Below are 14,151 nucleotides of genomic sequence, written 5' to 3'. Positions count from 1 at the left end.
CTGTTTTATGTTGCGTTTCGCTCGTTGAATGGACTCACTCAGCAGTCCTGTGAGGCCTGATTGCTAACAGGCCGCCGGGCGCTCCTTCCTGCCGCTTGACAGAAACCACAAGAAAAGACAACGAAAACCTCCTCGCGGTCCTCATCGGGGGTCTGACAGTATCTGAAGGCTTATACCCCCACCCCCCCGAACCCCTCCCGCAAGCCTCTGATCTCCCTTTTCTCTTGATCTGTGCTCAAGCTTTTTGGTCTTGGGGGGCTTCCAGACTGATATTTCCCATCCAAGTTTGAAGGATGTGACCTCATGAGCTTTGCAGCTGCCATCGCCATTCTCGCACAATTTAATAGGAACAGTATGGCGCATCTGGAAAGGAGTAGTTCGCACTTTCGCTCTGTGTTCACTACATTTGATCATATCTTGAATGATTGTGCAGATTATTGTGAGGACAAAATGTGTGTTTTTCTCCAAAATCCACCCCAAAACAACATTGTTCCTTGACCATCGTCTTTGGGAAAAAAAGTGTTATTGGTCTGAACTGAGGAGCCTGGAATTATTTTATGGAGACAGGTGTTTTCCAAATGGGTAATATGGTTCCATGAATCATAATGCTTCACTTCTTTCAGCCATAACGCATAAAAATATGTTGACTCTGTTGACTTCACAGCTCCTGCCCGAGCAAAGCCTCTTTGCATCCAATGTAAGACTGTTCTGTGTGTATAATATTCACACTGTTGACATTTATTTTTCGCTTGTCGAGCTGTTTGTCAAGTATTTGTTGACATGATGGGGTAGAAATCGTACTGTAACATGCAATGTCACTAATTTTGAGTACCTGGTCATCATTACGAGGTCGTTAAACGTCAACATAATGTACATCTATAGAAGTCTCTGCGGTATTTCACATATACAGAAGCTCATTGGTTTGCTACGGTCTTGACTTACAAACATGACAAATGTGCGCGTTGAACTGGTTTGCACATTGGCATAAGATGATCTAGTCAAGCGTAACTGTTGTTATGACCTGGATCGTGCGTTAGTGATAGTCTATGGCATGTTCCAATTTTTGGGTTAAATCCCCACTGCAGCAACAGACGTCTGTCCAACACCTCAGACTCTGTATTTATTCGTCAGAATCTCATGGAAGTAGCATGTAGCTCCAAAGTCATGAAGACACAAGTTATGGAAAAAAATATTTTAATGCAAAAAGAAATGAATGACTTCTGGTCGTGTTTACAAAAAAATAACAAATAAATCTTACAAAAGTCATTCAAAAAAACGTACAGTATCTATATATACTGCATATATGGCGATGAAATAAATAGTCATTGGACGCGTTTACACTGAAAGCTTAAAGGCTTTTAAAAGAAGAGCAACATCTTATGCCACTAAGTCGACTTGGACCTATAAGGACGGTAGCTGTTAGAACTGATTATAGAATTTCTACTTGTTGGCTGCTTTTCTTTCCAGTATAAACAATAGTCTGTACAAAGTGCATTAGTTCTACTGCATCCTGGCTCGAAAAGGAGCGCTCTGTTGATTCTCATTTCAACAGTCATCTTGATTTGTCATGATGGCATTACATGAAAACATTTTCCACAAAATGAGGGTAGAATCTGGGTTTTTTTCATACTTTATGTGCGTATTAGTTTTAAGTAGAACTGGAACTGTAGCTTAGGATCCTTGAAGGGAATCTAAAGGCACCATTGGAAGTCCAACATCGGGAGTGGATAAAAAATATATTTAAAAAATATAGATACCGTGGTACCATGACTTACAAGTATAATTTCTTCCATGATCAAGCTCACAGCTTAATTTGTAGTGTATTAAATCACTTTTCCACATTGCAATGAATTGAAATGCCATTAATTTGTTCCAGTCCGCCAAAACCTAATTTGTGACTCTCCTTGCCCACATGCATTATCATTGCCATGCCTAAATTGCTTCAATTATTTAACTTAACTCCAACAACGGCATATCTGAAGCTCAGAACTCCAATTTGGGCACACAACACAAAAAAATAATTATTAACCAAGTTATGGCACATTACTTGAAAATCTCATAAGTTCTAAGTCAAGGTACCACTATGCTGTCCATTTGGTTCCCCTGAAAGTCTTGTAACGAGGGAGAACCATCAATGTGCCAAGTCTCTAAAATACCCAATTCCAGCTGCACAGGGCAGATCCAAGGACCACCAAAAGGATCTGTGTTAGCCTCCCAGTCCCGTTGGTATCCACCTGGACTTGTTTGCTTTTGAATCCGGAACCATAGCGACTGGGGGGCTGTCTCTCTGTGCCACTGCATAGCATTAAGGGAGCCTGAAAGGAAGTGGCCCTCCTCATCGGACGGTCTGGGCTGGAACCATCCGTCGGTCTCTCGCCAACATACAGCAGCGGGTGTCTCCTGTGGTCCAGCTCAACCTTGAAAAGCTCGTACTCCTTATGTGGTAGCTTGATGCCAAGAACTGTGCACCCGTGCGTGGTGCTCAGGGCCTGCTCCGCTCCGACCTTCCACTCTCCGGCCTGCCCGCACTTCCCAGGCTTCGTCCTGTTCAACAACTTTGCTGTGGACTCCTCTTCAGCTGTCACCCTCACTTCAGTCACCTTAAAGACAAACTCTGTGGCTCCCGGTACTTTGACTGAAGGGTTTCCCTGAGCGTAGTGACCCGAAGCTCTCAGGGTGAAGGTGTTCTGGGAGCAGAGGGGGTCAGAGTAGTGGCGGTAGATCCCCTCCCACGCTTGTTGATCAGGATCAAAGTGGAACTCTCTGGTGAGGAACAGAACCGTGGGACGGGTTTCACACTGTTGGCTTACCCAGTGTCCGGACAAGGAAACAGGGCTTTGGGTTTGGCGGGGTATAACTGGGGGCCGTTGTTCTGTGGAGCGGTACACCAGGGCACACACCAGGCAGGGATGAATGTGATGCTGAAAGGATTAATGGAAGAATAATTAGCATGGCGGTACTGGATGCAGTTGTTGGCATTAAAACTCACCATGGCACTCTGCAGGGGCTGCTGATACCCTGTCGGTCTATAATGAGTTCTTTGGGTCCAGTCAGTGTGTATGTCCCCCAAGAAGAGCGTTTGGATTTTCTGCCCATGGTCGCGGTGCTGCGTCTCCACCCTAACCAAATCTAGCTCCATCATGGAAAAGCCCATAGCCTCCAGGCACCCTCTTCCTGCCCGGGTATTGTAAAGGTCCTGCGGCTTCCCAGGAACCAGCCGAGCCAGGCTCGGACCCACGCAGGATGGAGGCAGCCTGGAGGTCAGCTTCTGCTTGGCTGCTAAGCTGTGGACGACGATGGCCACCCCGCTGAGGTTATGGTCGGCTTCGGTGGCTCCGCGGGTGATCCAGGAGGCTTGGCGAATACGGAGCCTGCCTCGGATCGCCAGGGAGTAGGCGGGATTCTCGCACCCACTGTCAGCATAGTAGTGCTGCAGCGCCTGGAAGTGACGACTGGGGTGGAAGGTGTAGGAACGGGTGAGGAACTCTGGACCTGGACGAACTTCACATCTGAAAATAGTAGGTTAGAAGTTATCAGTTGAGATATTTTAAGCGTCTTGATTGTTTAGTTCAGTGATTCTCTTTGAGAGGTATAACATTTATTAAAAGAACTGAACTCTGCGGTAAAGCAAGAACCTCCTGTACTGTTTGCCTTCTTAGGTTTCACTGTGTTTGACAAAAGTTCACCTTGTTGACAGCCAGGTGCCATCCAGCCTTGGCGGCATTTCTGCTGTGATTGTCACTCTGTCCTGATGGTGGCGGTAGTGGCAGTGGGGCTGCCATTGCAGGCTTTCGCTGAAGTTGGAGGATGTTGTGGGCACCTCCCAGACTTTACTCCTCGTCGCAGCCATCAATGCGACTAGGAAGTAGAAGTGACGGCAATTAATTCAACTGATGACCCCATGAGCTTTGATAATTTATATTTCTTGAAATAATTGATTTGGAATAGCTTCAGTATAGTTAATAAGCTGTTGATTTTTGCAAGTGTGTTTTATACTGGAGGTAATGTATTTTAGGTTTCCTCAACACAACCCCCCACCTTCCAAAATTGGGGGTGGGCTTCCAACACAATAGAATGCATGAAAAAAGTCAAGTTATGCTTGAAATTGAACAAGAACTGGGCCTTTTTGGTTTGATAGTCCATTTAGGGCAAATTCCAGTGCTTGACAAACGTGGCCGACTTTGCTACCCATCCAAACGTGGACATAGACCATTTGGACATACAGCATTTCTGCATGAGAGCGACGTTCTTATCAAATTCCAATAAGCATCTTATTTTCCGTATCGTGAGTTTGGTGTAGTTGCAAGGCGGTGGCCCCGTTCACTTCAATCGACCTTACAGCCGCAAATCACAATCCCTGCTTTTCGTGTGCGCGTTAACATCATTACCATGCACAACTTTTTGTCGTCCAGGTGACGAAAACCGAGAGAGGCAGTCGGCCACAATGAAAACCATCTGAGTGACAATAGCTGAAAGCTCCCGTCCCGTTTCCTTCCCGCCTCCGCGAACGCTGAGACAGTAACGTTGTTCCCAATGAAAGCGGCGATCGTCGGATACTGTCAAATTTGTTTGACTTGTGCTTTCTCTCGCTGCATAAATGCGCTCTCGGCTTCTGCGTGCTCAAAGTTGTGTCTTGAGACCCTAAGCAAAGATCAGGTTTGAGCCGAGATGGAGACAAAAGGATTTTCTGATTGCGTCCTTGTGGTTTTACAACAAGGCGGCGTGTTCTCACACACACCGACCGCTTGTTCTCAACGTGCAATTATGTGATTTATTTTTTGCTGTCATCATCTCGCCGAGCTCTTTCTGAGGATTCCAATTCCGAGGGTCATCATATTGTGACAGCTTTATGCCCAATGTTCCTCCCTTGTGACTTCACATGCAGTCTGACCCGCATTGAGCTGACGAGGTGTCAACTGTTAAGTCTTTGGATGAGCAGCAGATCTTTTTACTCTCTCGCAGGATTAAGGAATATTGAAACGTTTATGATGTAGGCTCACATTTTTCCGTTGAGGAAAGATGCACACACTCTTGCGGAAAAATTCCAACTGCAATGCAGATTTTTGTTTGACTTATTTGTACTCTTGTCAATATGTGTTTTTTATTTTTCATTGCTTCGTTACCCGCTGTACTGCACAATTTAGTGGGAGCAAAATCAACTGAACTGATTTCTTTATTCCAAGTTGGGGCCATGGTCTTAAGAAATAAAAAACACTTTTGTTTGTTTGAACCGTTTGTTGTATTTATTGCTGCTGTTTGCATCTTTATTAGTGAGCAAATATATGCTAAATCGACCTGTCCAATTTGTCTCTAATTTTGTGGAAGTCTGGGTGCCTAGCACGAGGATCAGTTGGTACGTTTGTTACCATTGCAACATTATATTCTTATGACAATTGTGTAATGGAAGCTGATCTGCAATGACTACATAAAAAAAAAAATCTTTAAATCATTCACTTCCAGCCATTTTCACTGAAGCAACCCCCTTCGCTCCCGACTGTTTTACTGGATTTTGAAAGGCCCACAGAATATTGTTCTATTGCTATAAAAACATGAAACCTACCAAAAGAAGATTAGTCTTTTCTTTCATCAGAATTTTTTCTTCTATCTTTACGTTTTGCAGCAATTAGCAAGTTTCATCATTATTCACAAATCTGTTTAAAAACAGTGGGGGTAACAGCTTTGTTGCAGCATGGCCCTGGTTGATCTCTTATACTCTGCTGCCACCTGCTCGCCGTTTGTGTAATAACTACCATTGCTTCAAGCGTTCTCTTCAGTTCAGAGGCTGCATCAAAGCCTTCTGAAGGCTATGGTCTAGCATAAAAAAAAAACATAAAAAATTTATAAATCCGTCTTTGGGAGCATGTTAATATTAAATGACTGAAAAGTTGGCCGGCAGGTCTGTTTCATGTTAACCATCGTCTGAAGCTGCATGCTACATGTTGTCCAAGTGGTCACAATAGTGAATGAACAGAGTGCCAAAAAAAAGTACAGTGTCGTCATATGGGGCTAAATTTAAGTATGTTGTTTGTGCCAAAAGCATGAAGTTGTATGGAGTGTTTCCCGAGGTCATGTGTCATTCCCTCTTTTGGATCTTAATCCAGTGCTGCATATGGTTGCATTTACAACAGAACAAGAAAGAAAGGAACTCGTAAAAGCAAAGAGCTTAGTAAAACAAAATTGCTCATTGAGAGATTTTAAGTATTACTCTACAAAAAGAGCCTCGGTCAACCACAAATGAGACGACGCCGTAATATGCGACCCACGACTCCATTTGGAGGAGATGAGGGCAACTTTTTCGGTTCATTTCCTACTCAGCCAGTCAAACAGCATTTTACTTGATTCGCATTTCCACGACAGTCTTCAACTCTTCATGTGCACCTCCTTGTCATCCGTGTTTCATTCAGCAATCAGTTCCTCTCACCAAATAGTCTATAAATAACTCCTTCCTGCTGCGGTTCATAGGTCAACAGCTAACATGTGATACAGGTGCTGTCTTTGTTGAAGAAAACGGAACAGCTGCGTCTGCTTGAACGATGAATGATGTCAAGATGGCACTAAAGAGAAAATAAATAAATGACAGCAGAATAATCTTGGGAGACTAAAGTTGTATGTGTTTGAGGAAAAAATTGTTAATAGCCGTCGTTTTTCGTGCCGTCTATCTTGAAATTGAGTGTTTGAATGTGTGTGTCCTCCAGGTTGTCATATTTTACCCTTTTGTATGTGTGTGCGCACACGCAAGAGGTGTCTGCTGAGTTGTTTCTCACAGCGCTCGGTCCAAAAGAAACAAAAGAAGCATGTTTGTCCTCATTGCTTATCTTGCTATTTGTCACAGTTATCTCGTGAGCTCCTTGCAGTGAAGCGAACGTCTCTGGGGGGCTTTGTTCTCTACGTGATCTCCTATCTTGACTCTTTGATCCATAATCTGTGGTGATGCATGACTTGCTGCGTACAACGTTACCGTTTCCCTACAACATCTTCTTGTATGAGTACTTACTGTACTAACAAGGACTTCTTTTTTTTATTTTTATTTTTTTATTATAGTTGCTCTCTAAATTAAAACATAATGATGCCTTAGTAGTCTGTTGTGGACAGTCTGTTTTCCTATCTAATTTCAGAAGAAACCCTTTTCTTACAATTTTGTATGGAAAATAGTTGCATAAAAGGGGCATATTTGTGGGTTAAGAAATATAACACCACTATGATATGACTGCATGAAAGTTTAGATTTCAAGAAGAATGTTACTCATTCAATTGACTTTCACTTTTTTGGTGATGAAAACTTTTTTTTTTTAAATGTTTGTTTTGATTGATCTTTTTTCAGTCTTTCTATTTTTTTCAACAGCTCACAAAGATAAAACTGGAGGTGTTTTCCCCCTCAACAAATCGTCGCTATGTGAAAAACATTTTTTGTCCATTTTTTCCTTCATTTATTCCTATTTTTACATTTTTGTGATGTCTGCATTCAGTTTCATCCTAAAAATGTAAAAAAAATGACAAAAATCGAAATTAAGTGACAAAATAACCTGAAACGCTAAAATTGTACAAAAAACTCAACTTTAAAAAAAATCTTCATTTATTTTTTGGGGGACAGGAGATGACAAAAAAAAATACTGTTACTATTACCTTTTTGGGAGGGAAAGGGGTGAAAAAGGCAATGAAAAATAAAATAAATTTTATATATATATATATATATATTTTTTTTTTTAAGGAATGCCTTTTTTAAATGTATTTATTTTGCAGGTTAGCTCTATTATTTTCCCTTAAATACTAAAGCGTTATAATATAGGTTATAACATCACTGACTTATTCATTAATCCTTAGCAGGGAACATTAGCTTAGCTTCGGTGAAAGGTCCTGGTCAGAGTTGAAACAGCCACATACACCCTCAGGGTGTTTATAGTAAATAAAAGACATCATGTTCAAAAAGGAACAACAAAGAAACTCCTTCCATCAAACTTGCACTTGCCAGAATGCAAGAATGGCTCTGATTGTGTAAATAAACCGCTTGTAAATGCAAAGCGAGGTAGACACAAAGGACTTGTGATACAAATGGTGCCCATTGTCCCTCCCTTCTCATTTGTGTAAGTCAGGCCGAGGTCAAGTTGATCTTTTCAAAGCGCCGCAGCTCGGCGTTGTTATTCTAACTTGGGTCATGCGTCCGCGGGGAGAGCAAGCGGACGGCCGCTGTTGTCTTTTCATCACACTTTGAGCGTTTCATCCCAAACTCTGGTTTATTTACACGAGAGCTCTTGTGTGGCTTTGCCCACTGGATGTCAAATTCTGGCTCCTGTTTGTACGTGGCCACCGGGCTTCCACGGACAAAGGCTTTCTAAAACCCTCGATTGGGTTTGTCATCATGAAATTAACATTTATAGGTTGTCAAATAATACATCAAAATTGTTTAACCTAGCAGAAGAAACACTTGTCATTTTTTGTGGAAGACACCATAAGATTAATGATGGTTTTGTTGTATTTTTTGGAAGAAAATATTTCTCTCAGCCACAACTTTAAACTTTAACTAGTTTACGTTGTTTATGGCGACGCCATATGGACAAAAGCGGTAATGTTATGCCTGAAGGAAGACCACATTTCCCATAAGGACAAGCGCATTGCGTCGTTTATGGGCTAATGCCAATTGACTTCTGTCTTTGTAACAAATGGGGAAAGGGGGAAGTGACCTATGCCATAAAGCAGTCAGCACATTTGTAGTTTTTTTTGTGTGGCAGTGTTCCTACCATCCTCCTCAAAGCTTAATTCCAATAACAATAATGCAGACCCCCTCAGGCCATGGCAAAGGTACCATTCAACTATTTTTGAGTCTGTTTTCACCAGAAGAGTTATGAAAATATTTTAAGGTTGAAATGTTCCTTAGTGCTACTTTAAGTGCACCTCAGCAGAGGAACTAATACTCCTTCTACACTCTCTGGCACTGAGACCGCCATTGCCACCTACTGTAGTGGATGTGCAATTACACTTTATTCTAGCGCGGCAAAAAAAACCCATCTTCCTTGAGTTTTTTTTGGGGCCCTTTAACAACTCGTCTGCCTCTATTTCTAAATGTTTACCATCTTTTCCTCTTTTCTGAGCATCTGCGGAGGTTCAGAAGCTCGACCTCGCTTGTCTTCTTCGCGATTCGAAAGAAAACACTCTGCCAGCCATCATGGGGGCTGAGAGGGGGCGGTCTTCTCAGTGCGAGGGGTGGAGGAGATCTGATGATTGCACCTGGGTGGACGTCTCCTCCTATCCGCCTCTGAGCCGTCACCCATAACCAACCCTGATGTTCAGCGACCCATGGGGGGTGCAGAGGCTCCGTAATGTCCGCCTCCTGTTATTCCAACCATTAACATAATAGCAACATTAGTTCCAGGGCCACGCTCGCCTGCTCCGAAGCTGCCATTGTTCGAAGGCAGCTGCCGGAGAAGAAGAAGAAGAAGAAGCCTCCTCTTCCTCCTCCTCCTTTGCCTTTGAAGACACAGCCACCATTCACCAGTGCCAGCTTGTGTTTTGGTTGGATGGGGACCCGTTTGAATACTGACAAATTGCTTAATCGCTTCCTTGTGATTAACGAGGTGTTGTGTGCGACATAATCCTCGGCAAGTTTGGCGACCTGACATGCTTCAGGAGCCTTTCTTTCTTTCTTTCTTTACGCGCTCGCATGCGCATGAAATCAACACTAGGACGTTGTCTGACTATGACTAATAATGACAATATACCTGCAGGTCATTAGTAGTAGGTTTAAAAAAAGCACTTTGACATTTTGGGGGTTGTTCTTTGGCTTACATGTGACCCAACATCCGAGTTTTTCAAGATCAAGTACTTTTTTTTTGTTTTGTTTTGCCTCGAGGTGCTAGCAACAATTTTAGTAACGAACACTAGATGGCGGCATCGAACTTAACAGCAGCACTTTATCTGACAAAATCTGCGATCTTAATGCTAACATACAATGCAAAACGATATAGATTGCTAACAAAACTAGCATTGTTGTTGTGGTATAATTAATCCTACAAGCGACATTTATTTGAACACAAATGGTCCATAAAACATGTAGACAGAAGATATATCAATACTCAGGTATATATTCTTCATCCTTTGCCATAAACTAATATTACTGCAGCTAGTTGAAAAACTCTTCTTCGTGTATCCCCATCTATTCGCTTGACAACAACTCGCCTGTGGTCATTATTGTGTTCTTTTCTGTAATACACAAAAAGGCACTGCCTAATATAGGGAAGTATAAATTGTTGTCGAGGAAGTATGTTGGAGTTTTACACCTCAACTGAGAGAGTTGTACTTGTTTTTTTGTTTTGTTTTTACGTTTTTATAATGTGCGCAAGTGATTTGATCAGCAGTGGAAGAACGTGCCCAGCTAGTAGACCCCAGAGATCTTTTTTTAAATGTTTTATTGTATTTGTATTTATCTTCTGCGCTCCTTTATGATGTACTCACTCATTGTTTGTGTAGTGTTAACATGTTTGTTTTATTTAAAAAATAAATAAATCGTTTGCGCTGACCGTCAGTGCTTGTGTGACGCATTGTGGAAGTGACGTTGAGACGAACAATATTTGTCTACTGCCACCTAGAGGCTTGGCATACATGTAAATGAGATTTAAAACGCACTTCATTTGTGTGAGCTTTTGTGGCTGTTTTTTTTTTTTTTAACAAACAAGGCAGTGTGGACAGATTTTTGTAATTGAAATTATATGTACTGTCATTTTTTTTGGCATTGTAGTTTGTCTTAGAGGTTGAACTAGTAATTTAGGCAATTAAACACATTTGCAATGCAGGGTAGTGCTTGGTCTGTATTCCCCTTGAAAAGAGGGCGATTACTGTATCAGTAAGAGTTTTACAGCGTCTTTTTAAATCCAGCTATTCTAACGACGTATGGTGACAAGCAACAATTCGTTACTCTTCCACTAGATGGCAGAATGTATAATTAGCCTGCTTTCCACCTGTTGCCATTCAGACAAACAGAATTCCATTTTGTTGTCAAAACAAGCCCAGATTTAACAATATGTGTGTTTGTGAGTTAATCTTGGTGTGAAAAAAAGATCATTATTTCACTATATATAATTGTTGTTACTTTTGTTTGGTGGTTTGCCGTTAGCTTTTCCCAATTTAAATAATGTGCTTGGCTTACTAAGGGTCAATAAAACGCTGATCATTTGTTGTAAAAATATGCTAACCCCTCTACTCCCAATTCCCCCTTTGCACTCACCTTGCCAAATCAAGCAGACCCCCCCGAGCGCGTGTGCCGAGCGTCCCTTTGACATGATCGCTGCCTTTCAACGCGCAACTCTTTTAAGATCCCAGAACTCGAGAAGCTCCCGTCAGCAGCAGACAATCACGTGAGCTGTCACCATGACACGAACACGCATCAAGTGCTCCCGTAATCCTGCGCACGCTGTTTCTTTTTAAATCCGCCTGTTGGCTTCCATGCTCTGGTGGCAAAACTGTCCGCGGGCATGCAGCATCTCCACACTGGGGCTCTCCTCGTGAGTGTGCGGCACACAGTGGCTGGCTTCCACTCGGTGTGTGTGTGTGTGTGTGTGTGTGTGTGTGTGTGTGAGGAGGAGTAGAATGTGATGGTGGGAGGGTGCATGTGTGCATCCGAGGTTGAGAGAGAGAGCAAAGCAGATAGAGAAGCTTTCAATGTGTGTGTGTGTGCCTTCAACTTCCTAAATGAAAAAGCTCAAGGGAGCGTTTAGATGCTAAAAGGGCAATGGAGCCCCCCCCCCCTAACTTCCACTGTTAAAGCAGATGATATATTATACCTTTTTGGTCACTATTTAAAACCATTCGCAGATGTCCTAATGTCTGTGACATGCTTTTGTCAAAACACCCAAGGATCAAGAATTATTGTAGCCCTTTTTTTTTCTTTTTCTTTTTCTTTTTCTTTTTTTACTCTCTTTTCGAGCTTGGCTGAAATTAACCTGTCTCATGCAAATGAGCCACTGCTCACCACGCCTCTTCGAAAATAATTGATTTCCATCTACGTAGTGTATGAGCGATCCCATAAAAAAGTTTGGATTGTATTTTCACTCGTGTCGGTGAGTTTCATCACCGAACCGCAAAACTCACCCACAATATATATCTATATATGTGTGTGTATACAGTATCTCACAAAAGTGGAAATACCTATAACATTTCTGCAGGTGTTTAATTATATATTTCCATGCAGACGACACTTAAGTCTACAGCTTCTATAGAGTAACAGTGTAACTTTGTTGCTCCCTCAAAATAACTCAAAATACAGCCATTAATAACTGAACCACTGGCAACAAAAGTGAGTACACCCCTAAGTGAAAAATGCCCAAAATATTTTGTGTGCCAGCATTTTTTTTCCTATGTGTGCGTATCTGTGCATTTGTGAGGAAACACTACATTTATTGCATTGTTGACATATAATTGAATCATGATTTTTTTAAAGGGGCATTGTGCAGTTTAAAAATGTAATATTAAAGTTTTTTTCTACATCATGCAAGCTCCACCAATGCCCAGATGAGTACGAAGAGCCCTGACTGTTTTACTCCGACTGCACCTATCAGCTTTTATCTTCCCTTTATAGTAGAGTGTGCTGACCCTGCACACTCCACAGTTTCTTTGGGGAGGGGCGGAGTTTTTCTTACCTCATTTGAAGTCATGTCTTAATTTGTCAACTGTGGCCGTCGCTTTACGATCGTGCACGTACTCGCACGCGCACCATGAACGAGCCTGACACAGATGTTGCAGTTGCGTTTTGGGCCAGAGGTGGCAGTCGCGAGTAAAAAAAAAAAAAGTGACAAACTGCACAAAGATCCTTTAATGAATTTTATAAATATTACCGACCTAAAATAATTCAAAATTAAATAATTAATTAATTGTCTTGATCATTTTTAGATTTAGGATGCATTTTTGCTGAGTTTGGGAGTTCTAATTCTTATTTTTCATGTTTGATATATTTTTGGTCAGTTTGTGATATAATTTGTTTTTTTTGCTTTTGAAAAATTTTGTTTTTATTGCTGCGTTTTTTCTTTCGTATTTAATTTTCTTTAATTTGATGGTTTTGCATTTTCTTAACTTGTGTAGCTATTCTTGACAATGTTTTTTTTTGCATTTTTTTTTTAATTATATTTTGGTATTTATTTTTAATGTATATTATCTAATGACCTAGAGAAATCACGTTTCCAAGCGTATCGGGTCAATTCTAAAATCAACAAGTATGGTTTCTCACTTGTTTAAAAAAAAAAAATGAAAAGAAACAACAACATGGAAAAATCAGTTTGACCAAGCCAAGCTATTTTAGAAAAAAAAATACAAATCACACAAAACATGTTCAGATGCAGAGTAGGCGTTGCGGGCTTGGACATGTCCAGATGTCCCAGTTCCTCCACAATCCGCAGTTTACATTGGAGCAACCTTCCAGCAGAGAAAAGTGTTGACGGTGAGGTCTGCGGCTCACTGGGCGCGTCGGGGGAAATTCTGGAACAAGATGTTGCTGTTCAATTTGTTTTCGTGTGATGTCTTCATGTGGCTGGCGATGTAATTGGTTGCCAATTAACCTCCGCGGAGACCGAAATTTGAGATGTGGCTATCTTTATCGTTTTCCATCTACAGTAAAGTAACCTTAAATGCAACTTGGGACAACATAGTCATTAAAGCAGGAGTGTCCAAAATAAAAATTTGGCATGATCAGTAATGATATTTAAAAACTAAATCTTTTCTCTTAGCTTTTAGAAATAAAATGTGGACATTTTTGCGTTAAGGTGATGTAAAAAAAAAAAAAAACACACACAACATATGGCACCTTATTAGCGCGCCACATAAACGCCTCAGTCACGCCGATTGTGTTGACTCTGCTGACCGCCGCCGTGGAGGTGAGGAAGGCCTTCAAAAGCGAGACTTGGCAGCACGTCTACGGCGGGTGGGCTGACCGCAGCGCTGGCACCTCGTCAATTGACCTTAAGGGGGTCCGCTGTGCCGCACACAAAACAACCTGTATCACGGGCAACTTGTGTCACTTTTTATTTTTAATACAGCAGATTTGCAGCACTAAAAATATTCTTTGCCAAGTTTTCCGATCACCCCACACTCAACTCAACTTTATTTACTCTGTAGAGAGCACTTTAAAAACAACCGTCGCTGGATACAAAGTTCTGTCCACGGAGTAAAAAAT

At 41.6% G+C, this 14,151-nt stretch overlaps 1 protein-coding gene across 1 annotated transcript; it reads right to left on the bottom strand.

The window, feature by feature from the left end:
- Positions 1–1,177: 1,177 nt before the first annotated feature.
- On the bottom strand, positions 1,178–11,539 carry apcdd1l (adenomatosis polyposis coli down-regulated 1-like). The gene is made up of 4 exons (XM_086086013.1): positions 11,215–11,539; positions 3,687–3,858; positions 2,990–3,509; positions 1,178–2,921 (listed from the first exon to the last, which is right to left on the bottom strand). Exons 1-4 carry the CDS (start codon positions 11,267–11,269, stop codon positions 2,148–2,150), a joined length of 1,521 nt encoding a protein of 506 aa, XP_085942139.1. The 5' UTR covers positions 11,270–11,539; the 3' UTR covers positions 1,178–2,147.
- Positions 11,540–14,151: the final 2,612 nt, after the last annotated feature.

This window comes from Leptonotus elevatus, chromosome 10 (assembly GCF_054856555.1).
Source record: "Leptonotus elevatus isolate MCC_2025b chromosome 10, RoL_Lele_1.0, whole genome shotgun sequence".
NCBI classification, from domain to species: domain Eukaryota; kingdom Metazoa; phylum Chordata; class Actinopteri; order Syngnathiformes; family Syngnathidae; genus Leptonotus; species Leptonotus elevatus.
The sequence above is the reverse complement of the archived record's forward strand: the minus strand, read 5'-3'. Positions and strand labels throughout refer to the sequence as shown.